The following is a 24,743-nucleotide window of genomic DNA, read 5'->3' as shown; positions in this document are numbered from 1 at the left end:
GAAGGGCAGGGGAGTACCCTGGCATTCCTGGCACTCAGGTAGTGCCCACTTCCACCTTGGCAGTGCCTGGATTCCAGGATGGCACTACCATGGGTCAGAGCCTGAGGGGGCCATTCCTATGAAAGGAGGGGTGAGGGAGTCGTGAAGGGTGGGGGGTGAGGGTATCAAGGGGCTCATAAAAGTGTGTGAGGTGGCCTGAAAATGGGTGGGGCGCTCAGCGATCCCATAGTGGGGTGTGCTCACTTGGATGGGGTGGGGTGTTAATGCCCATGTCTGCAGGGGTGCATTGACCATGGATGGGGGATGTAGAGGACCGTGAAGCTCATTTAGAGATCGGGGCCCCTTTTCAAAATGGCGCCCGGTACCTGAGGAGACGCCGGAGAAATCAGCTCTCCAGTACTGAAAACATTTCTAAGTGTGGGCTAGACTGAGCTCATCAGTGCATGAAATGAGGTAAGTGCAACCTCAATGGGGCATTCGTGACCGTTAAAAAAACCCAGAAGAGTCTCGTTAGATAGCGGGGCCGTTCTGGCGCTGAGACACACACTGCTACATGTGCCCAAAATGGGACTCTGTTTTTTGCATGTTCAATTGTGCCCCAAGTGTTTTATCTTCACCCTGTGTTCAATAATTTGTCAGAGCTGATCACCCATCCTTTGTAGAACCTGCCTGTTTTTCATGCTATTCATTATAAAAGGCAGGTTATTTTTGGTTAGATTGTATTTCTGACACTGAAGGTGAAAATCTACCCAACGGTGATATACATAGAACATACAGTGCAGAAGAAGGCCATTCAGCCCATCGCATCTGCACCGACCCATTTAAGCCCTCACTTCCACCATATCCCCGCAACCCAATAACCCCTCCTAACCATTTTGGTCACTAAGGGCAATTTATCATGGCCAATCCACCTAACCTGCACGTCTTTGGATTGTGGGAGGAAACCGGAGCACCCGGAGGAAACCCACACAGACACGGGGAGAATGTGCAGACTCCGCACAGACAGTGACCCAGCAGGGAATCGAACCTGGGACCCTGGCGCTGTGAAGCCACAGTGCTATCCACTTGTGCTACCGTGCTGCCCTTCGAAAGAAAATCTTTTCTGCATCAAGGTCACACAGTTAGAGACATGACAAATCAGTAAATTCTTAAATGAAGAATCTATTTACTACTAATCAGATTCTAAATACATTACAATTTGCCTATTTCTTTTAGTTTGGTTGATTGTATTTGCCAACCTTGTTGGAACAAACCAACAGACTTGTACTGTACTTCTATAGTTTCATGACTACATAAGGAAGTATGAAAAGAGGAATGCTACTTTAGCTCATTGATCCTGATCCTACCACAGACCATCTGCTCTAGTTAGCACTCTCCCCAAACCATTTAATCATTTGAGGAAAGATCCTGCAAAAATACGGAACCTCCAGCAAACATAAATCAAGCACAATTTCAGATAACTTGTCTGAACTTGAATCCTTACTCATTTATCTAATTGGTTGCATTCATCTGTGTGACACATTGAGGTTCTCAAACATTCATGAACCATCATTTCCCACACAGAACTCAATCTTTATCGTTCGCTGTTTTTCTAACCCAGAGCCCATTTCTAACCAGATATCAGCTGACACTGAACCAACTGGTCTCTCTCATAGAACATAGCACAGTACAGGCCCTTCGGCCCTTGATGTTGCGCCGACCTGTGAAAACACTCTAAAGCCATCTACACTATTCCCTTATCGTCCATATGTCTATCCAATGACCATTTGAATGCCCTTAGTGTTGGTGAGTCCACTACTGTTGCAGGCAGGGCATTCCACGCCCTTACTACTCTCTGAGTAAAGAACCTACCTCTGACATCTGTCTTATATCTATCTCCCCTCAATTTAAAGCTGTCCCCTCGTGCTAGACATCACCATCCGAGGAAAAAGGCTCTCACTGTCCATCCTATCCAATCCTTTGATCATCTTGTATGCCTCAATTAAGTCACCTCTTAACCTTCTTCTCTCTAACAAAAACAGCCTCAAGTCCCTCAGCCTTTCCTCATAAGATCTTCCCTCCATACCAGGCAACATTCTGGTAAATCTCCTCTGCACCCTTTCCAATGCTTCCACATCCTTTCTGTAATGCGGCGACCAGAATTGCACGCAATACTCCAAATGCGGCCGCACCAGAGTTTTGTACAGCTGCAACATGACCTCATGGCTCCGAAACTCAATCCCTCTACCAATAAAAGCTAACACACCGTACGCCTTCTTAACAACCCTCTCAACCTGGGTGGCAACTTTCAGGGATCTATGTACATGGACACCGAGATCTCTCTGCTCATCCACACTGCCAAGAATCTTACCATTAGCCCAGTAATCTGTCTTCCTGTTATTCCTTCCAAAATGAATCACCTCACACTTTTCTGCATTAAACTCCATTTGCCACCTCTCAGCCCAGCGCTGCAGCTTATCTATGTCCCTCTGTAACTTGTAACATCCTTCCGCACTGTCCAGAACTTCACCAACTTTAGTGTCATCTTCAAATTTACTCACCCATCCTTCTACGCCAGGTCATTTATAAAAATGACAAACAGCAGTGGCCCCAAAACTGATCCTTGTGGTACACCACTAGTAACTGGACTCCAGTCTGAACATTTCCCATCAACCATCACCCTTTGTCTTCTTCCAGCTCGCCAATTTCTGATCCAAACTGCTAAATCACCCTGAATCCCATGCCTCCGTAGTTTCTGCAGTAGCCTACCGTGGGGAACCTTATCAAACGCCTTACTGAAATCCATATACACCACATCAACTGCTTTACCCTCATCCACCTGTTTGGTCACCTTCTCAAAGAACTCAATAAGGTTTGTGAGGCACGACCTACCCTTCACAAAACCGTGTTGATTATCTCTAATCAAATTATTCCTTTCCAGATGATTATACATCCTGGGTGCGATTCTCCGCTCCCGCGCCGGTTTGGAGAATCGCCTGGGTCGCCAAATTTTCCCGCCACGCCGGTCGGACGCCCTCCCACGATTCACGAAAACGGCCAGATTGGCACAATCGCGTTTAGCGCGGCGCAGTCCAGTGAATCGCCCGAGACAGCCAAAATGGCAATTCACCGGTACCCCTGCGATTCTCAGTGCCGGATGGGCCGAGCGGCCTGCCCAAGACGGCGGGATCCCCCCCGGATCCACACCTGGTCGCTGCCGGCGGGAACAGCGCGGGAACGCTGGGGGGGGGGGGGGGCAGCCTGCGGGGGGGGGGGGGGGGATACTGCACCGGGGGGGCTCAAATGGGGTGTGGCCCGCGATCGGTGCCCACTGATTGTCGGGCCGGCCTCTCTGAAGGAAGACCTCCTTTCTCCCGCAGCCCCGTAAGATCCGTCAGACATCTTCTTGCGGGGCGGACTCGGAGAGGACGGCAACCACGCATGCGCGGGTGACGCCAGTTATGCGGCGCCGGCCGCGTCATGTATGCGGCGCCGCCTTTACGCAGCGCCAAGGCTTGGCTTGCGTAATTGACACGGCGCCGCTCCTAGCCCATTATCGGGCCCTGAATCGGTCGGGATAGGGGCCGTTTTGCGCCGTTGTGAACCTCGACGGCATTCACGACTTCGCGAACACTCTGCCTCCGTTTCGGAGAATCCCGCCCCCTATCTCTTATAAACCTTTCCAAGATTTTGCCCACAACAGAAGTAAGGCTCACTGGTCTATAGTTACCAGGGTTGTCTCTACTCCCCTTCTTGAACAAGGGGACAACATTTGCTATCCTCCAGTCTTCTGGCACTATTCCTGTAGACAAAGATGACTTAAAGATCAAGCCCAAAGGCTCAGCAATCTCCTCCCTAGCTTCCCAGAGAATCCTACGATAAATCCCATCCGGCCCAGGGGACCTATCTATTTTCACACTGTCCAGAATTGCTAACAGCTCCTCCTTATGAACCTCAAGCCCTTCTCGTCTAGTAGCTTGAATCTCAGTATTCTCCTCGATAACATTGTCTTTTTCCTGTGTGAATACTGACGAAAAATATTCATTTAGCACCTCTCCTCTCTCCTCGGACTCCAAGCACAACTTCCCACAACTGTCCTTGACTGGCCCTACTCTTACCCTAGTCATTTGTTTATTCCTGACATATCTATAGAAAGCATTAGGGTTATCCTTGAACGTACCTGCCAAAGACTTCTCATGTCCCCTCCTGGCTCTTCTTTGCTCTCTCTTTAGGTCCTTCCTAACTAACTTGTAACTCTCGTGCGCCCTAACTGAACCTTCATGTCTCATCTTTACATAAGCCTCCTTCTTCCTCTTGACAAGTGTTTCGACTGCTTTAGTAAACCACAGTTCCCTTGCTCGACCACTTCCTCCCTGCCTGACAGGTACATACTTATCAAGGACACGCAGTAGCTGTTCCTTGAACAAGCTCCACATTTCCAATGTGCCCATCCCCTGCAGTTTTACTCTCCATCCGATGCATCCTAAGTCTTGCCTCATCGCATCATAATTGCCTTACCCCCAGTTATAACTCTTGCCCTACGGTATGTATCTATCCCTTTCCATCACTAATGTAAACGTAATCGAATTGTGGTCACTCTCACCAAAGTGCTCACCTACCTGTCTTGGTTCATTACCCTTGGGAATGAAGGTCAAATAGACAAGCTGAACATCACTTATTCTCAGCAGGTTTATATTGGATTAAATGTTCATACAGTATAGCTTGAAACACTGCAGTCTTTTTGTTTCAGACATTAGGGGGTTGATTTTGATCTAACCAGCCACAGTACAAAACTGATGGTATGGGATTGACCACTTAATTTATATTACTCCTGATTTTACTTTCCATTGAATAGTTTTCCACCAGCAGATTAGGATAAAATGCCCCCTTCGCCAGATCTTTGGCAGAATGCAAATTTTGTGTCTTAAGAAACAAACACTTGTTTTAAAAGTGAAATTACATCTGAAGGATATCAATATCAGTCAGAAATGTTGTTTGAGAAACTGGTGAGAGCAAGGCACAAAAGGGTCGATGTTGCACCCGCATTAACCGTCAGCAAGAATGACGACACAGCTGAAAAAATATTGTGAGAAGGGAAACTCCAGCGAGACCGCATTTCCCTATTATCTCCGCCCCTCGCCTGTCATGTAACGAGGTCCCCGCCCAGAAAAGCAGTGCCAACCTGTGCCAGAGGCAGTGCTAGGGGCGGGAATACTCAGTCTCTGGAACAGAGAATCCTGCCACTAGCGTGTAAAATTGATGCATTTCAACAGTTATTTTTCAAAAGCTGGACTTGAAATAGAAGGAAAAAGTGGAAAACAGATTGCAAGATGAATAATGAGATGTTTTAAAACTGAGATTTCAATGCTGCAGATTAAATATGTATCATTAAGAAAAGGAAACTACATTCAGTTTCAGGATGTCATTCAAAATTAATGAGAAACAAGCAAAATTTGATGAGTGCATGTGGAGATGTTCCTCAGTTTCCTCTTCCCTGGCTTTAGATGTGGACGAAATGTGCCAATATCTGAAGCATGGTGAGAGTTAATGTGCTTGTCACATCTGCATGTGTTTTATGGCATGAAACTAAGATGGGAATTTCTGTACACTCTGCAAGATGCCAACAGAAGCACGCTTGCTTTCTTTGCAGTCAAGCTGCATGTAGCACTCTGGAATCAAAGGTGACAGCCAGCGAACACGGAACAGATGCTAAGGTGCTTTTCTGCTGTTAAGAACTTTCACAAAGGGATCAATGATGCTGCGCATAGAGGCCAAAGAAGCATCTGCCCAATGTTGTACCTTCTCCAAATAATGCAGCTCCATGTTCTGTCATCCAATGAAGGCATCATAGTTGAATCCTGGATAACAGCTGCTGACATACTCAATTATGTCTGTGTTTAGACCACCTGGGCATTAATTGAGTATTGAAGGCCCTTACTCTTTATGAAGGTCACTGGGTTGAAATGAAGAACAGTGCTGTTCAGATACATGCCAGGTGTGACTCTGTGCTCAAAGGAGTCTTGTCACAAATTAAAATTGCACCTTCTAACCTGCTGATGCCCCCTTTCCACATGAAAAATGATGGTGATGCAAATATATAGCTCGTTATCCCCATAGACATCTATAGATAGCAAACTGATGTATTAACACCTTCCCCTTATTTTGTGTATCCAAAGTTTTTTTTGAATAATTATAGAATTTCCCAATACCACCTCTTTGTAAGGTGTCATACCAAAGCCAACAACAGCCAAAAATTAAAGTAGTGCGTGGAACCTTCAGCCCTTAAACGCTGAGTACTGATTTGGGATCAGTTGCATGTTCTGACCCCACGTTGGCACCCATCTGGCAGATCTTCCAAGAGTATGCCAATTAAGAGGCTTCTTCTGGGTCCACTGTCCAATCAAAGAGCCTGCAATTTTAGAAAGACGACAGTCCACTAGTAGAGGTGGATGCTGCCATTATCGGAGGGAAAACGCATTGACATCTCCATCTTGAGGTTGCCTTTGGAAAGTTATTAAATTGAATAAAACAAATGAAAATCCTCCGCAGGATTATTGGTAGCTGTGGTCCACTGATGACTTAGACGCCATCGTGGGGGAGGGGAGGGTAACTGTAGGAGGCCAGCTGCTGGTAAACTGCTCCTAGACACCTGTTGGGTTCAGCCATCAGTGGGGGGGGGGTTCAATCTGCCACTAGTAGAATCCCAGCAGTGTCGCCGAACAACTCAAAAATGTGCACCTAATTATGCAGAGTGGTTACCCATTGCTGTCAGGTGGATAGTGTCTGCTGATGTTGAAAATCAGAAAAGATCACCCGGAGGCTGGAGCACATTGACCTGGTGCTTACAGCCCCAAATTCCTCCCGGACCCACCTTCAAGCCTGCCCACATGCAACCAGGTAGATTCAGAACCATATATCGGGGGAGGAAAGACAAATGCAAAAAAGAATGAATGTATGGAGGAGAATGCAGCCCGAGGTACAGGAAAACACAACAATAGAATTTTTAAAAAGCTATCTTCTTTTAAGGAGAGCTATTTTTCCAGATAAGGTTCCAAGGACTCATCTACACCCATCATTTATGGGCAATTCTAGAATTGTGGATGCACTGTGGCCCAAGTCTTAAAGTGTGGGCAGAACATATAAAATGGTATTTAAATGGTAGATTGGAGCTTCACAAAACTGACTATGTTGAATGTTAATGAAGTCACATGTATTTATCTGCATTCATGCTGCTTTCATGCAGTAAAACATCATGTTGTTAATTGCAATCTAAAGCATCAGAGATTCATAGCTGTCAGGTGGGTGGTAGGATACGGGTGCAGAATTTTGGAGGAATATAAATTCATGGAAGATGGAAGTTGAAGGCTAATCTAGGAAGACACTGAAATTGTCAAGTCTTGAGGTTACAAAAGCTATATGGCAAAATTTATTTTTACTATTACTTCAGGCAAAGACAGAGAATCACTGAAGTAACAATTCTGCTGTTTTTGATAACTGTAGATCATATAATTTACAGTGTAGCCATTTGGCCCATCGAGTCTTCACTGGCCCTTGGAAAGAGCACCCCACTTAAGCCCATGCCTGCATTCTATCCCCGTAACCCAGTAACCCCAACCAACCTTTTTGGATAATAAGGGCAATTTATCATGGCCAATCCACCTAACCTGCACATCTTTGGACTGTGAGAGGAAACCGGAGCACCCGGAGGAAACACACGCAGACACGGGGAGAAGGTGCAGACTCCGCACAGACAGTGACCCATGCTGGGAATCGAACCTGGGACCCTGGAGCTGTGAAGCAACTGTGCTAACCACGGTGCTATTGTGCTGTAAATTCTGAGGCAGCTATATCATGAGAACTTTCGCCTTCACCTAACCTATGATATGTCTGTCTAGAAAACATGTGGGCCCGAATTTTCATTTTCAAGGCAGGGATCGGATTTGGGGCATTTGCTGACATCACAATCCTACCTCCTGCCCAACAGTGTCTACCTATGCTATTTTCATTATGTGTCGGCAGGGGCAAGGGTGGAGTTGGGACCACTGTCTTTAAAAGCTGGCAGATATCAAGGCAAGAAAGTTAGACAGCCTGCCACCACTCATTTGTGACATCGGCTTAGTTCTGTACATGAGTGTTCGGTTTCAACCCTCACCTCCACCCACCAGCTGCTCCCGTGCCCCTGTCATATTTCCAATGATCCCTCCATACCACCCAAGCCCCCTCTGTATACTCCATGTCACCTCCATAGCCCCCAAGCCCACTCACCAGTGTCCTCTATGGACATAACTCATGAGGCCTATAATAATATTGCAAAGTCTTTGAAATGCTCATGAACTGCCAAAATAAACAAACAGCCATTCAAAAAAAATTTCAGTCAATCAAACTGTTATTCAACATGAAGTTCTCGGTCCCCTTGACAGCTGTCCCAACAAGCCCTGGTCTGCTGAATCCGGGGTTTGGAGATCAACAAACTTTGATAATGCGATTCCATTGCACAATTTCTAAACCAAACCTTCAGAGTTCAATACAGTACAACTTTTGAAGGTCAAAGCTGTTATCTCAACAGATAGCCATCTACCCTGTCAAGCCTCCTTAGAATCATAAATATTTACACCGTTGTGGGAACAGTGGTATTTTACAACAAATAAAATGGAGTAAAATGGCTACCGATCCTCCGTTTGGCTGAGGGATAGCATTAAGGCAGCGTAGAGCACCCGGCTCTAGCTGCCGATACGGCCCAGAGAATAACCGGGTCCGTGGCTGCGCATGCGCACGGCGGCGGCCTACAGCGGCCGCCCCGTGTAACATGTCGCTGGCCGCTCGTGCACCCAGCCTGCGAAATAGTGCCCCCCTTTTGGCTGGCTTGCTCGCCCTGGTCCACCCCCCAGCAGTGCCCCCATCCTCTTTAAAATCCCCCCTGTCCATGGATCGCCCCTCCCCCAACTGTGGCGGCACTGGACTGAGTCCGCAGCCGCCACGCCGAGTTCCTGATGGATGAGACCATGAGAGACCCACGCCACTGGGAATTCGGCTGGTCGGGGGAGGAGCATCGCGGGGGGGGGGGGGGGGGGGGGGTGGGCCCTCAGGCAATGTCCTGAGGTCGCTGGTGCAGCCGTGGCATACTCTCCAAGTACGCCGCTTTGGAGGGGTGGAGCATCGCAAAAGCGGCGCCGTCCCCAATTCGGTTGTGAACGGGGATTCTCCGGCCGATCGCTGAACGCGATTTCGGAATCGCCGACCGGAGAATCCCGCCCATTCTGTTTTTCTATCCTTCCTACCAAAGTGAACAATCTCACATTTTCCCACATTATACTCCATCTGCCAAACTTTTGTCCACTCACTAAGCTTATCTCTTTTCAGACTTTTGTGTCCTCCTCACACTCATTCTTTTATCTATCTTCATATCGTCAGCAAATCTGTCTACAATGCAGACAGTCTCTTTTTAAGTCATTAATATAAAATGTCCACAGCTTCAAAGTCTCAACAAATGACTTCACTGTCTCCTGAAGAAAAAATTAATTCACTGAAGTGAACTGACACATTAAAATCTGAATCTCAGTGCTGTAGAATGCAAAAGAGCACTTTGCTCAAGAGAACAATTCTGGTCACTTTAATGGTCACTTACAAAGAACAAAGAACAAAGAAATGTACAGCACAGGAACAGGCCCTTCGGCCCTCCAAGCCCGTGCCGACCATGCTGCCCGACTAAACTACAATCTTCTGCACTTCCTCGGTCCGTATCCCTCTATTCCCATCCTATTCATGTATTTGTCAAGATGCCCCTTAAATGTCACTAACGTCCCTGCTTCCACCACCTCCTCCGGCAGCGAGTTCCAGGCAACCACTACCCTCTGCATAAAAAACTTGCCTCGTACATCTACTCTAAACCTTGCCCCTCTCACCTTAAACCTATGCCCCCCTAGTAATTGACCCCTCTACCCTGGGGAAAAGCCTCTGACTATCCACTCTGTCTATGCCCCTCATAATTTTGTAGACCTCTATCAGGTCGTCCCTTAACCTCCTTCGTTCCAGTGAGAACAAACCGAGTTTATTCAACCGCTCCTCATAGCTAATGCCCTCCATACCAGGCAACATTCTGGTAAATCTCTTCTGCACCCTCTCTAAAGCCTCCACATCCTTCTGGTAGTGTGGCGACCAGAATTGAACACTATACTGCAAGTGTGGCCTAACAAAGGTTCTATACAGCTGCAACATGACTTGCCAATTCTTATACACAATGCCCCGGCCAATGAAGGCAAGCATGCCGTATGCCTTCTTGACTACCTTCTCCACCTGTGTTGCCCCTTTCAATGGCCTGTGGACCTGTACTCCTAGATCTCTTTGACTTTCAATACTCTTGAGGGTTCTACCATTCACTGTATATTCCCTACCTGCATTAGACCTTCCAAAATGCATTACCTCACATTTGTCCGGATTAAACTCCATCTGACATCTCTCCGCCGAAGTCTCCAAACAATCTAAATCCTGCTGTATCCTCTGACAGTCCTCATCGCTATCCGCAATTCCACCAACCTTTGTGTCGTCTGCAAACTTACTAATCAGACCAGTTACATTTTCCTCCAAATCATTTATATATACGACAAAGAGCAAAGGTCCCAGCACTGATCCCTGTGGAACACCACTGGTCACAGCCCTCCAATTAGAAAAGCATCCTTCCATTGCTACTCTCTGCCTTCTATGACCTAGCCAGTTCTGTATCCACCTTGCCAGCTCACCCCTGATCCTGTGTGACTTCACCTTTTGTACTAGTCTACCATGAGGGACCTTGTCAAAGGCCTTACTGAAGTCCATATAGACAACATCCACTGCCCTACCTGCATCAATCATCTTAGTGACCTCCTCGAAAAACTCTATCAAGTTAGTGCGACACAACCTCCCCTTCACAAAACCATGCTGCCTCTCACTAATACGTCCATTTGCTTCCAAATGGGAGTAGATCCTGTCTCGAAGAATTCTCTCCAGTAATTTCCCTACCACTGAAGTAAGGCTCACCGGCCTGTAGTTCCCTGGATTATCCTTGCTACCCTTCTTAAACAGAGGAACAACATTGGCTATTCTCCAGTCCTCCGGGACATCCCCTGAAGACAGTGAGGATCCAAAGATTTCTGTCAAGGCCTCAGCAATTTCCTCTCCAGCCTCCTTCAGTATTCTGGGGTAGATCCCATCAGGCCCTGGGGACTTATCTACCTTAATATTTTTTAAGACACCCAACACCTTGTCTTTTTGGATCTCAATGTGACCCAGGCTATCTACACACCCTTGTTTACCTTTGGTAAACAAAATCCTATCATTAACCACTATGTTAAAAACGTATATAACTTATCATACATACACTGTCACATTATGACATGTGATGTTGAGAACAGTTTTGAACCTAGCTGTCACAAGATACCTGACTCCAGACTGGGCTTCCCCCATGGCTCAATGCTGCTCAGAAGTGCCATGGACCATAGCTACTACTAAAATGACACCAACCCCCTGAAATAGTGGGGGTATAAACTGCCCAACACCACAATGGAGTAGACAAAGGTGACATTGTTGTGTGCAGGCTCACTACCCGCAACATAATCCCCACCCGTAAAATTTCACATGGGTTCAGCAATCTTGATATTATGCACCACGTCACATTTTTAAATCCTGCCCAATGCAGTTCTGACACGGACTGAGAATCCGTCTCATGATATTGTTCACAAACAGAAAGAGGTGTTCCATTTCTCAACACTTTCAGTGGGCATAAAATTTGCATATAAACTAGAAAGATTAACAGTAGTCTGGCCCGAAATGCAAATTACCATCTTGATTAATTTGCTCTTCTTGGCCTTGCTACATTGATAAATAAATTTTAAAATTTTCACTGTACTTTAGTCTCTAAAACATTATTTTAAAATGCCATCTCCAATATCACACAAGAAAAGGTTTTCCCTGAAATGAATTCCGAACAAAATTCAAATGCAGTGATTGAAAAAAATACATACTCTCCAACTGACACGACACCTCTGGCAACTGACATCAATCAGTGTCGTGACTTGCCAGAAAATAGGATTTGCAGAAGCTACTTTAAAAATAGCATTTTTTGAGGCAAACATTTTAGCATTATTTTTTAAAATAGCTTTTGTTTACATTAAAGTCAGTTCTGACTCTTTGGATACCTGTGTCAACCAAATCAATAGGCCACAGAACATCTGTCAATTGTTTCAAGATTGACAAAAGTCATAGAAAAATAATCACTTCAATTCATGTTAGTAACATCTCTTTTAGATATTTTCGATAGGGAGATAGTTTATTGATATTATTGTAAAGTTATTGATATTATTTTATAGGTTCCAGCTAAATGGATAGTAGGTCAGTGTTGTTCATTCTCAATTACAAGTTGTCCACTAAAATTCTTCATATTCATTTTTAGCTTGTCAATGAGACATGAGACTATCTGTGGAACAGTAGTGAATGAAAGCTTAACTATTTAATTTGAACTTCACTCATCTGCTATTATAGTAAAGGCCTTAATATTTTGGGCCTATGAAATAAATTAACATGAAGATATGAAACGTGGAACGGGCAGGAGAAGACCAGCTGGTCTATTAAGCCTGCCCTACATTATGACGGGCTGCAGCATCAAACTGAAACACTTCCCACCCTAACCATCACCCTACTCCCCACAGACACACCTTTCTGGGGCAAATTTAAAAAACTGAGAAAAAAATACAAAGCAACAAAAAGTTTCTTGAAAATGCCTCTCCCACATCCTCAACACTGTTGAAACCAGTCCACGAGGTCATTCCATAGCACCAATGAATCCATAGAATCATGGTATCCCGAAAATGCAGAAGGGGTCATTCGGCCCATCAAGTCTGCACCAACCCTCTGAAAGAACACCCTATCTGGGCCCACTCCACCACCCTGTCCCCATGACCCACCTAACCTGCACATCCCTGGACACTAAGGGGCAATTTTACCATGGCCAATTCACCTAACCCGCACATTGGACTGTGGGAAGAAACTGGAGCACCCGGAGGAATCCCACGCAGACCAGAGGGAGAAAGTGCAAACTCCACACAGACAGTTATCCAAGACTGGAATTGAACCAATTGAACTAGTGCTGTGAAGCAGCAGTGATAACCACTGTGCCACCGTGCCACCCCGGACCAAGTGCTATTGATAAAGACATTACATTTTGCATGATGCAGTATCTGTCTCAGTTAAGAACTGGTCCAGCTCCTTCTTGAAGTCTCACAAAGTGCATTATCTCTATTTCAGAGACTCTTTATTCTCTGGTAAAAAAAAATCTCCCGAATTTCCCTAGAACTCACTACCAACAACACTGTGGGAATACTTCATCACATGAACTACACCAGTTCAAGAATTATTTAGGGATGGTCAGCAAATGGTGGCCATGCCAGTGACGTGCCACATCATGCAAATGTATTTAATAATAAAAGAACTGTTTAAAATATAGCCTATTCCGATTCTTATATCGTTCAAAATCTTGTTCACTGGTTCCTCCCCAATCTATTACACCAGAATAATCTAACAAAAAGCATGCTTTAAGCCCATTTATCATGTTATCGGTCCATCAGGCCACTGTTCATAGCTCTGGAGCAGAATGGAATTTTATAAGAACATCCCAGTGTTCGTAGACTATAATGCTTGTAAATTATTACATGGAACCACTCCAAATTCACTCTCATTTTGTCATCCTTAAAATGGATTTAAATTAAAATCATAGAAAAGTTACAGAATAGGGACAAAGTACAAAGACATAGATCTAGAGAATATCAAGTTGTAAAAAGCTTACCTATCTCAAACTCCTCATCCTCTGTCAAATTCTGCCCAGTCAGCATTGCTGGCGGAGGTTGACAGATCCGTAATTGATAAGCTGTAAAATTAAAAGTTCATTATTCATAGAGGCAGCTTATAAAAGATTCAAAAATGACTTACTCAAATAGATCCTATGTTATATTAAACAGTGTTTTGAGCAAAGGTTTGTGTTCAATAAAAGTACCCTAAATAAGACACAGTCACTTGAATTAGCATTTAGCAACATGCATTTGAGCATAGGAACTGGAGTAGGCCATTTAGCCCCTCGAGCATATCCCACCATTTAATGAGAATCATGGCTTATCTGTGGCCTAATTCCATATAGCTGCCTTTGGCCTATATCCCTTGCAGAGGTCAACTATTTCCTAATACACTTGATAGGTAAAAGATAGCTATTTAGGATAAATATTAAGCCCCAGTTTTACCCATTTTAAATTAAGAATTTCAACACTCTCATAACCTTAGGTCATCTCAAAACATACAGCTTACAAAACAGCATAACACAGCGTAATTCACTTTACTAAATTCCATTATTCTAGCAAGACAGTACAACATAAAAACACAAAAGAACCTGATACATGCAAAAGCAGTAGAGGTTAAAACAACCACTTTAACTGAACTAATGAATACATTTTTCAAGACAGTGTCCAAGGACAGGGCAGGCTCCATAGCAACAGCATAGCAATGACACAGTAACATGAAGGCTCTATTGTTATAACAGCTAAGTCAGCAAAAGACCAGTTCAAGCTGGTCATAATAACAGCACAATATCGCATTCCTTAACATACACAAGTATGTAGACACAAAACATTTAAAACTAATGTTGCACATTCAAGACTGACAGCTAACCGTCAAATCAAACTCATTTGATTCTAGCCCAAACCAATTAGGGTGACTTAAAGGTGTAGATAGATGGCAAAGACTGATATGATTTTGTATAACCGTGTGGGTCCGTATGGCCATCTTTATTCATGAATCATCTATACTTTGATCTAAACTATTCGCTGTCTCTGTACTTTCACTAACTCTTGAAGTAAATGCAAGCTGTTTGCCGTAAGCAAGAAACCAATTCTGTATTATTTTAAAAGTTAAATTGTGCAAGTTGCTTCTCTTTAAGTCCTTTTTGTTAACCGGACCTATTAGAGAAGAAGATTTAAGTGATTCTCAATTGTAATCAAATAGAGGCAATAAACGATTCTTATTTGCACCCGAGAAGTTTAACTCAAATTTCTACTGAGTTTTAGTGTTTGCAAGTGGCACTAAATCCGCATGGTAGATCTCTTTCATCCCTTAATGTCTTTGCTTAACAAAAGTCTGTCTATCTGAGACTTAACATTAACAAATGTTCTAGCTTCAATTGCTGTTTGTGGGAGAGAGTTCCAAACCTCTACCACCCTTTGAGTGCTTCCCAACATCTCTCCTGTATGGTCTAGCCTTAATTTTTAGACTATGCCCCCTAGTTTTAGTATCTCCAACCTGTGGAAATATTTTATCTTTATCTACCTGTTTTTCCCTGTTAATATCATGAATACTTCGATCAGATCACCCATTAACCTCTAAATTCTAGTGAAAACAGGCCTAATTTGTGTAATCTCTCCTTGTAACGTAACCCCTCTAGTCCAGATATAATTTTTGTAAACCTATGTTGCACTCCCTCCAAGGCCAAAATATCCTTCCTAAGGTGTGGTGCCCAGAACTGCTCCCAGTCCCAGTACTCTCGGGTCAAACCAGAACTGTTCACAGTACTCCAAGTGGGGTCCTCTAAGTATTCCAACTTTTTACTCAGAGGGTAGTGGGTGCTTGGAGCTCGCTGTCGGCGGAGGTGGTGGAAGCAGGTACGATCGTGATGTTTAAGGGGTGTCTTGACAAATACATGAATAGGATGGGAATAGAGGGATACAGACCCCTGCAGTGTAGAAGGCTTTAGGCTAGAAGGGGCAGCATGTATGGCACAGGCTTGGAGGGCCGAAGTGCCTATTCCTGTGCTTTACTTTTCTTTGTTCTTTGGGGCCTCCAGAACTGCTCCCAGTGCTCCAGGTGGGGTCTAACCAGGATTAGAGCAGTCCTTACTTATAAATGCATTTTACATTGATTGCTTTTTTAATGACCATTTCCTGGACTATATGGCTGAATTTAGATTCTTAATCCGTAATATATCATATGGGCTATAAGTATATCTATACAAACCTTACAAACAGACAATTTAGCAAGTTATTAAATACCTTGTCACCTTGTTAAGTTATAAGTAGCCAGGTGTGAATGCAGTTTTACACTTTACATAACACTTTGAAGGCTGATAAGTAGTCATGTTCCGGAACTTTACGGTATCTCTGACCACTGACAGGTAATTCTACAAACTCATTCTCACCAAAGGTAATTTTTTGATTCAGTATTTCCAATGCCTGTGTGAAGTACAAGCTGGAGAATCGATCGATCTTCAGCCTGCATCCCTGTTACAGGAAATTGCTTCACTGAAAACACAAGGTCAGGAAGCATCCCCTGCTGCACCATCTCCGGCCACTTTATAACCAGATACGGGAAATAAACTACAAAGTATGCTGTATTTTGCAATAAGGCTAGGAGTGATTATTTGATGTGATGCGCGACAAGGCTGTCATTGTAAATGTAAAAAGTGTACAATTTAATAGCCAATAGTGAGGAGAGAACGATTTCTGTTAATGTTTAATTCTGAAAAGTCTTCAGTTTTCTGTCCAAAGGTAGGACCTTGGTGATCATTTGCTGATCCACGGCTAATGCCAGATTTTTTTTCTATAGGTAGGGTGAAGAGGCAAGTTCCAAGTCTACCTCAGTGGGAACATGGATCGAATCCCAGGCTGTTGGTGTTAATCTGGTCCATACACTAGCCAACTGAGCCCAACACAAGCTGGAAGAACAACACTCCAATTAGGCACGTTACAGCCTTCTGGACTCAACGTTGAGTTCAACAACTTTAGACTGTGAACATTCCCTTCCATTTTGACTCTCCCCTTTTGTTTTCTGTTACTCAGTTCCCCTGGCTTGCAGCAACACACCTCCTCCCCTCCCCCCAAAATGGCCACTGTCCCTTGTTTTCCAGTTTTGCTCCCACTGAGCACTGACCTTTGTTCTCCCATTAAAATATTCTGCTATCTTATTTTTGCCACTATTAACACTCTTCAGTTCCTAACGGCATCATTAACAGATCCTTTGTTTTATGTTCATGACATCTTTGTCAATCTCTCCTTAGCTCTGACCTGACTTTGTATTCAGTACCACCCCCACTTCCAAGTACATAATTCATTTTTATATTTGTATCCCTCTTTAGTTCTGTAGAAGGGTCATAGAATCATAAAATTTACAGTGCGGAAGGAGGCCATTCGGACCATTGAGTCTGCACTAAAATAGCAGTTCAGAACCCAGTTATATTGTTGAAGCCTCACTTACATATAAGTGGATTCAACATGCACCGTGGAAGCCCATACCTCCACTCTATCCCCACATGGGTCATATGGACTTGAAACGCTGCGACTGTTTCTCGCTTCACAGATGCTGCCAGACCTGCAGAGGTGATCCAGCATTTTCAGTTTATATTTCCAAATTTAGTACTTGGTGGGTGTTGGCTTGAGACTGCCTTTTGGGGACTCGCACAAGATAAAATACATCCTTATCTGGAGGAGGTGGAAGTGTTGGGGTGAGTCCAGGGTAGGAGAACCCCACTGTTTGTTTATGGAGCCAGGAGGAGCACTTGCCCAGTGACGGTATTACCACTCTTGCTCTCCGTAGTTTGTAAGCAAACCAAAAAACATTGCTTGCTGTGCCTTCTGAATGTCCTGGCAGTTTTACATGTTAGAGAAGCCAACAATGTTCCACCCTTTAGGCTTCTAGCTAAAATAGCAGTTCAGAACCCAGTTATATTGTTGAAGCCTGACTTACATATAAGTGGACGCAACATGTTTGGATGTCTTCCCACCTGTAAATTAAAATTGTAGTTGGCCAGATGAGAGTAGGAAATGAGTAGGTAACTTTCAACCATAGAAAATAGGAACAGGAGTAGACCATTCAACCCTTTCAGTCTGCTCTGCCATTCATTTTCATGGAATATCATCCAACTCAGTAACCTGTTCCCACTTTCCTCCCATATCCTTCTTCCCTTTAGCCCCAAGAGCTACATCTAACGCTTTCTTGAAAACATACAATGTTTTGGCCTCAACTTCTTCCTGCAGAAGAGAATTCCACAGGCTCATTACTCTCTGGGTAAATCCCCGCTTCATCTTAAATGCCTCAACTCCTCTTTTCCTCTATATGTGGGAATCTAAAAAGCCAAAGCATTAGTTTAATTTAGTAAATTGAATAGAATTAAATATCCTTCTGTGGCATTGCGGGTGGAAAATATGCAAACATTAGATTATGGTAATTTAAAACAAAATAAGATTTTATTCAATTACTTAATCCATTTATACTGAAGACATATGAGTACAGAGCAAGAACAAACCATGGTAACTGAGGATGAAGGAACCGCCTGTTGTGAAATCACTGTGGAATTTGATTAAGATCTGGTTTGATGTACTGTAGACCGACTCCAGTGCTGTATTTCCACTAAATTGTCCAATCTGAGGAGCAGTCTGCTCAGGCCCATCCCTAAATAAGACAGTGCCATTGTTAGAATCCATTCAGTCTATTAAGCACAACTGTGGGAAAATAATAGCACAATTTAACTGCATGGAGTGCATTTCTACTTTGTACATTTGACAATTGATGCATTTTGCAAGACCATGCAGTAAATTTCTAACCCTCACCACCTCAGTGGACATTTTCAATCAAAAAGTTACTTACTGCTTTGATATTTCTAATATTAATCGTCAGGGTATTGCATGTAGCTGAGGCACCTGTCGACAATTTTCCTCATAACTTTAAGAAAATTAGGTTCCAGTGATGTCCAGAAGACACTGACACAGTTTAAACATGGGCCTGAACAGGGAAACCATTGCATCCTTCCCTTTAGTAAAGCCGGTCTGTAACTTGGTCTGAAGATATCCAAGACCTTCAAATAAGTCTGTAATTTTCTATTATGTGGGAATGTTGTTTCTATGGACCCTGCAATTTGTGACCTTCCCTGCACTTGACACCATCAAATCCAACAATCAATCACTCTCTTGTGAGACCCTTCTGAGTATCCCACCATAGCACCTAGATAGAAGCTGACGAGCAGCCAAGGGCCACCTGACCTTCACTACCAGCAGCTGCTCTGTGCTTCTCTTTTCCTGTCCCCCCCGACCCACCCCGCCTTCTAAGTGGGAAATGGACATGTGCATTTAAATGAGGCCTAGCAATTTAAATTGCCACAGCCTCCTGTTGTCTCTGCTGGTTGAAAAATCAACTTCACTAGGGCATAGCATGGCAGAAACCCAATCTAAGTTAAAGTTAACCTCATGTCTCATTGTTTAAGTTATGGCTGAAATTCCCCAGCCGGTCCCGCCAATAGCCACCGGGAAAGGTGCAAACAATGGGAAAACCCGTTGACAGCAGCGGGACTGGAAGAATGGTGGGCCACCTTTGGCAGCTCAAAACACGTTGTCAGGGGATGGAAAATCCCACCCATGGACAGTATTCTAATCTTTTACATCACTCATGTGGGAGTAGTAACTTTTTACATATTTGTTAAACATACATGTTTATAAACTAGTAGCATTTATTATCTTGTGCAACAAATAGCCACATGTATTTGTGCCTGTACCTTCTGTCATGTGTAATTGCCAGAATTTCCCAACACACCATTGGATTTGGAAGGTAAAATAGCATGTCTTCTCATCCTGAAAGATTTGATAGTTCAGTTTTTTGCCCAGCTATTTATTAAACGCCCATCTCCATCTCCATCTCCGCAGCATCGCCAAACTCTTACCGAGTCTCAACTCATCTGCTGCTGAACCCTGATCCTGCCTTTGTTATCTCCAGAATTATCTGTACTAAACACCCCCTGGATGTTCTCCCACAATCTATTATCCGTAAACTTGAGTCATCCAGATCTCTGCTACCAGTGTCTTCACTGACATCAAATATAATTCATGCACCACCCGTGTTCAGTGATCTATTTTGACTCCCAGTAAAGTCAATTTTAAAACATTTCATATCCCAGCCTGGTTTTTCTCCTCTTTACCTCTGAAAGCACCTCCGTCCCTACAACCCTCTGAGATATCTGTGCTCCTCTAAATCACTGATTTTAATTGCTCCATCAATGGTTACTGTAACGTTAGGTCCCAAGACTCTAAAGCTCTAGAATTCCCTCTCTGAACCTCTCTGACTCACTACCTTCCTTTAAGACTCAACCTGAAACTTACCTCTTAGACCAACAACATGCATGTGAAGACAGCAGAGCAATGTAGAAATCGCAGGAGAACCAAAATGTTTGACCAAGCATTTGGTCATTTGCCCTAATTTTGTTTTATAATGATCATGTCGAAGCACCTCAAGAGATTCTATTATTACATTAAAGGCACTATATAAATATACTTTGCTTTTGTTGTCTTAACAGTATTTGAAATAAACTGTAAATTGAATTCAAAACTTTAAGTTAGGGGATAATGTTTATGAAGAAGTTTTTTTTGTGCTTGACTATTAAGACAGATACTACCTGTAAGAAGTTACGCCTGGCAATATTAACTATCTGTAATAACTGTTTTGTTAATTTCTTTAGTTCCATTTAGAAGCAATAAAACATTGGATCAATTCTCGGGTCTTATAAAAAGAAACATAAAGTTCCAGCATCTCATTTCTCAAATCAAAAGAAAACATCATTTAATCCTATCAACTAAGTCCAGATTCTCAATCATATTGTTCGCTAGTTATTATTGGTTACAAATGTAGCTCCACGCTCCTATTCATCATTATCACTATTTCTTGTTCCTGATAAGTGTGCAGCAACTAATTGCTTCACCTTACCCAGAAAAGGCTTAATGTGTTCATTTATTTTGAATTAAACTCCTTTATTCAAAATTTAAAATGCTTTCGCTAAAATCAGGTAGAGAATTCTAACCAAATTAATGCATTCAGCACTTAATTCCTCACACATTTCAACCCACCTAGCATTTCATTACTTCCAACTTGGATCTATATTCCCCTTCAACGAAGCTCATTTCTTTTCCCTAATGTCGTCTAGTATGTTCTTGACAACGGAACACCATTTGTCCAACATATTGCAATTACCCAAGCTTTGCTTCAGCACTCTTTTCAGACCCAGTTTTCATTAACCAATCCAATTAACCTTAAGTCAGTTCAAGAACTCTTTGATTGAGTTGCAGCAAGTCATAAATAAGTATCAGCATGTTTTCTTCTAAGGAACCACTACGATTTTCTTCAAACTTAAAATATGTAGGTCCATTCAACTGAGAGAATGAGCACATTTTACCAGTCTTTACGTGAACATTACTTAGATTTTGATCTTTCCCATTAATTGTTAGATCAATTATCTTAATCCTTATTAAACCATTTAGTTTCTTTGCTTCTGCACTATATTCATCATTTTCGAACTTGTTTGATCCAATGTCAGTAAATTAACTAATTGGATCAATTTATTTTGGTTCTCCTGTGATTTCGACACTGCTCTGCTCTCTTCACATGCATATTGTTGACATGTTTTTTTATTTTGCAGTTGCTTTTTTCTTTCCATTTTGTCAATATTTACAGAAATGCAACTTAAATCATACTTTGAGGAGATTTGCATGTCTTAAAGGAACAAGTAGTCCCCTGTTTAGAATAAGCACCAAGAACATTTTTTATTGATCACATCTGTCCTTTCAAGCAGATATTTAATCTTTCTTCCTTATCTGGATTCGATTTGCTTCTCAGCAAATTTGTAACTGGTTTTCTTCTTCATCACATTCAATATTATTTTACTTGCGTGACTAATCAAGACACTTGTGAATAATTATTTTACGGACTGCAGTGGTTCAAGCCACCTTCTCAAGGTCAATTAAGGATGTGCAACAAATGCTGGCCTGACCAGAAATGCCAAAATCCCATGAAAGACTAAAAAAAAACCTGACATAACTTTCTTCAATAAGATTCTATGCACAGTGATTTAATCCAATCATTTCGTCTTTCTCCTTTTTTCAGGATCTTCATTCCTAACATCATCAGCATAAATCCAGAAGTTTAAAAAAAATTATTTTGCGCTTTGCTGCAATGATGGTGTCTATATATATATATATATATATATATAGTCCTCCCTGTCCAGGGATATCCACCTCATGTATGAGCCCAGGCCCTGAATGTTGACAGACGGCTGGAGTGCTGGGGCCATAAGAGCATAAGAAATCAGAGCAGGAGTAGAGCACAGGGCCCACTAAGCCTTGTCTGCCATACAGTACGATCATGCCTGATCCCAGGCATCACAGCCAAGCTGATTTCCATCAGAGGGTCTGTAGTTTCTAAATGTTTATAACTCTGAATCTGTGAGGGTCACATTGAGAACAATGAGATGGCCAGTTAGAGAGCTACAGTAGAGTAGAGCTTTAAACAGCATCGTCTTTTTTTAAAGAGACAAAGGGTATATTTTTGCTGTGCTTGTGAACCTTTCCCGATCTCAGAGTCAGAGTGAGGTTTGAATTGGGTAAGTTGCCAGGTTAATACAACCAAGGCTGGGAGCAGGGTCCCACAGCGGCACACTGTTTAGGGGAGCCATGTTCGGGGAGACTACAGGCTCATGCAGTGCTCCAGGGAGAGCTATTTAATGACCATATAGTGACCCTAGAGAATGTGTTATACCTTACCATGTGATTACAGCAGTAGTGAAATAGTGAGACAATGTCTGGTGTATAACATGGTAAGTTACATGGTGAAGCAGTGAGAAACAGACCCCTGACACACAATGTTGTTTGGTTAATTGGGGAAGGATGAATCAGTGGGAGGATACAATTTCAGAATCAGTTATAAAAATTCCTCCAATATATGACTGACTTTTATCAAAAATCCATTTATCTCTTCTCAAAAATCGTTAAATGAAAGAATAAAGAAAGAGGTGGAAATCTATGGTAAGGTAGACCTCCCAGTGACAATGCTATCTGGGCAGTTGCCACTGGGAATACACTATCCAAGACAACTGCAGCATCAGCTGCTGCATTGATAAAGGGACAAGGTATTCTATGTCTATCGCTGTCAAACTCCCAGCAGCTTCCAGAATCATTCTGGCCTGTGACTGGAAGGAATGTGTTAGAGAGCAACTGTCATGATATTCAGGTAAACATCATAGCACATACATACTGATGGACAGATCAATGGACCAATGTAGCCACTTAAAATGGCCAACTCCTGATTCAAAATGGCAGACGGCAAAGGCTGATGGGAAAGTCAGCCAACAGGACAAAAACGAGCAGCTGTAGGTTGACTGTGTATTTACCTCTGGAAAGGCCAGACAAGATCGATACCAGCAACCATCAGCATAACAAAACACCAGCCATCTGCATTCTAATGAGCAATCCCCAGGAACAATAAGCAACATTTAGACACATAAAGCAAAACCCGACTCTTTGGCACCAGCAGAAGCCTACACAAAAGGAGGTGAACGACCACCTCAAGACCGCCCATCGATCAGGGAACCGCTCCAGCATGGGAGAAAATCAAACCAAGTGATTGGGACAAAGTTCAATCACTTGGAACCAAGTACAGGGTCCGCCCCGAAAGGCAGGAAGCCCCTGGGGACTATAAGAATTGAGCCCCAAGTTCAAGGCGCTCTCTCTTCCACTGCTTGCAGCTCTCTTCACTCGTTCTTCACTCTTCAACGGCCGCTCAAAATTGTAAATCTTACTTCAACGCTCGCTACGAGATAGGCGCTCCTAGCTATCAATCTGTACCTACTTCGAATCCCGCAGGCTCAGAACCCAAACGAAAGGCCATTCATTTCCCTGACCTGGTGGGCCAGTTGCAAGTTAAGTATAGGCCTGTTAGTTGTAAGAAGTAGCTTAGACGTAGAATTTATGCATGAGTAGTGATTACTGTGTATAATAAATGTGCTTTGATTTAAATCTTACTAAGCGGTGTATTGGATTATTGATCATTACTCGGACTTGAACCACGTGGCGGTATCATAAAGATACCTGGCGACTCAAGAGCAAAGGTGATAAAACAGAGCAATTAAACTAAGGCAAAGTTAGCAACATTATTTGCCGACATCCTGACGGGACCCGATCTAGAAGTGGAAAACCACTCCGAGAGAACCCAGAATTTGAATTAGAGATACAATTGGAAACAGAAAACCACGAGCGTTCAAGCAGTTCTGATCAATACTCATAAATTGAAAGTGTGTGTATGCATGCGTAACTAACAGGGCGATAAGGTAAAACTGATAGATTTTTTGTTGCAACAAAACTGTCGGAAGTTTGTATTTCGGAAAGTAGCGAAAGCCGTACCCGTATTTACAGCACCGCCTTAATACCCCTGTCCCAAATTTGAAGAGCAGCATTCGGATTAATACCCCTGTCCCAAAATTTGAAGAGCAGCATTCGGATAGGAAGGATGGCAATGCAGGCAATGCAGCACTGAATGAACCCAGAGGAATTTGCGGTCACAGCGACCAGCAGCAGTAGAGTGGGACAATGTCCCATTTTGGAGGAAGAGATCAGGAAATATCTCAAAGGGAAAGGATGGCCCCTTTGGAATTAATTCTGTGACAATGAGGAATCAGACCCCGGGAGTATAGGACATACTTGGTGGAAGAATCTGAGCGAGATCCACAAAAAGAGCTTAGGGAAAGCTCGCAAGCCGATGGCAATCGTGTCCTGCTTGGCACAATTGCGAGGCACAGAGGAGGTTGTTAGGACACTCCGGAAAGAAGTTGAGGGCATACATCGAATGAGTAAGGTCGATGTAAGCGAGGTAGAAAAGGAGAATTTGGAATTGAGAAGGAAGTTGGCAGCAAAAGATGTAGCGGTGGACGATGCCAAAAGGGCTCACCAGTC

The 24,743-nt window shown here is 43.3% G+C and overlaps 1 protein-coding gene across 2 annotated transcripts in view; it reads right to left on the bottom strand.

Annotated features, from left to right (window-relative positions):
- csmd3b (CUB and Sushi multiple domains 3b) overlaps positions 1–24,743 on the bottom strand; it is a 2,718,576-nt gene that overhangs the window by 193,611 nt on the left and 2,500,222 nt on the right. For both annotated transcript variants that reach the window (XM_072467431.1, XM_072467430.1), the window contains 2 exons: positions 18,287–18,432; positions 13,793–13,873 (listed from right to left, as the gene is read on the bottom strand). In XM_072467431.1, coding sequence (XP_072323532.1) covers positions 13,793–13,873; positions 18,287–18,432 — 227 coding nt within the window. The remainder of the gene's footprint in view (positions 1–13,792; positions 13,874–18,286; positions 18,433–24,743) is intronic.

Source organism: Scyliorhinus torazame, chromosome 11 (genome assembly GCF_047496885.1).
Source record: "Scyliorhinus torazame isolate Kashiwa2021f chromosome 11, sScyTor2.1, whole genome shotgun sequence".
Lineage (NCBI taxonomy): Eukaryota > Metazoa > Chordata > Chondrichthyes > Carcharhiniformes > Scyliorhinidae > Scyliorhinus > Scyliorhinus torazame.
This window is presented reverse-complemented; position numbering and strand designations above follow the sequence as displayed.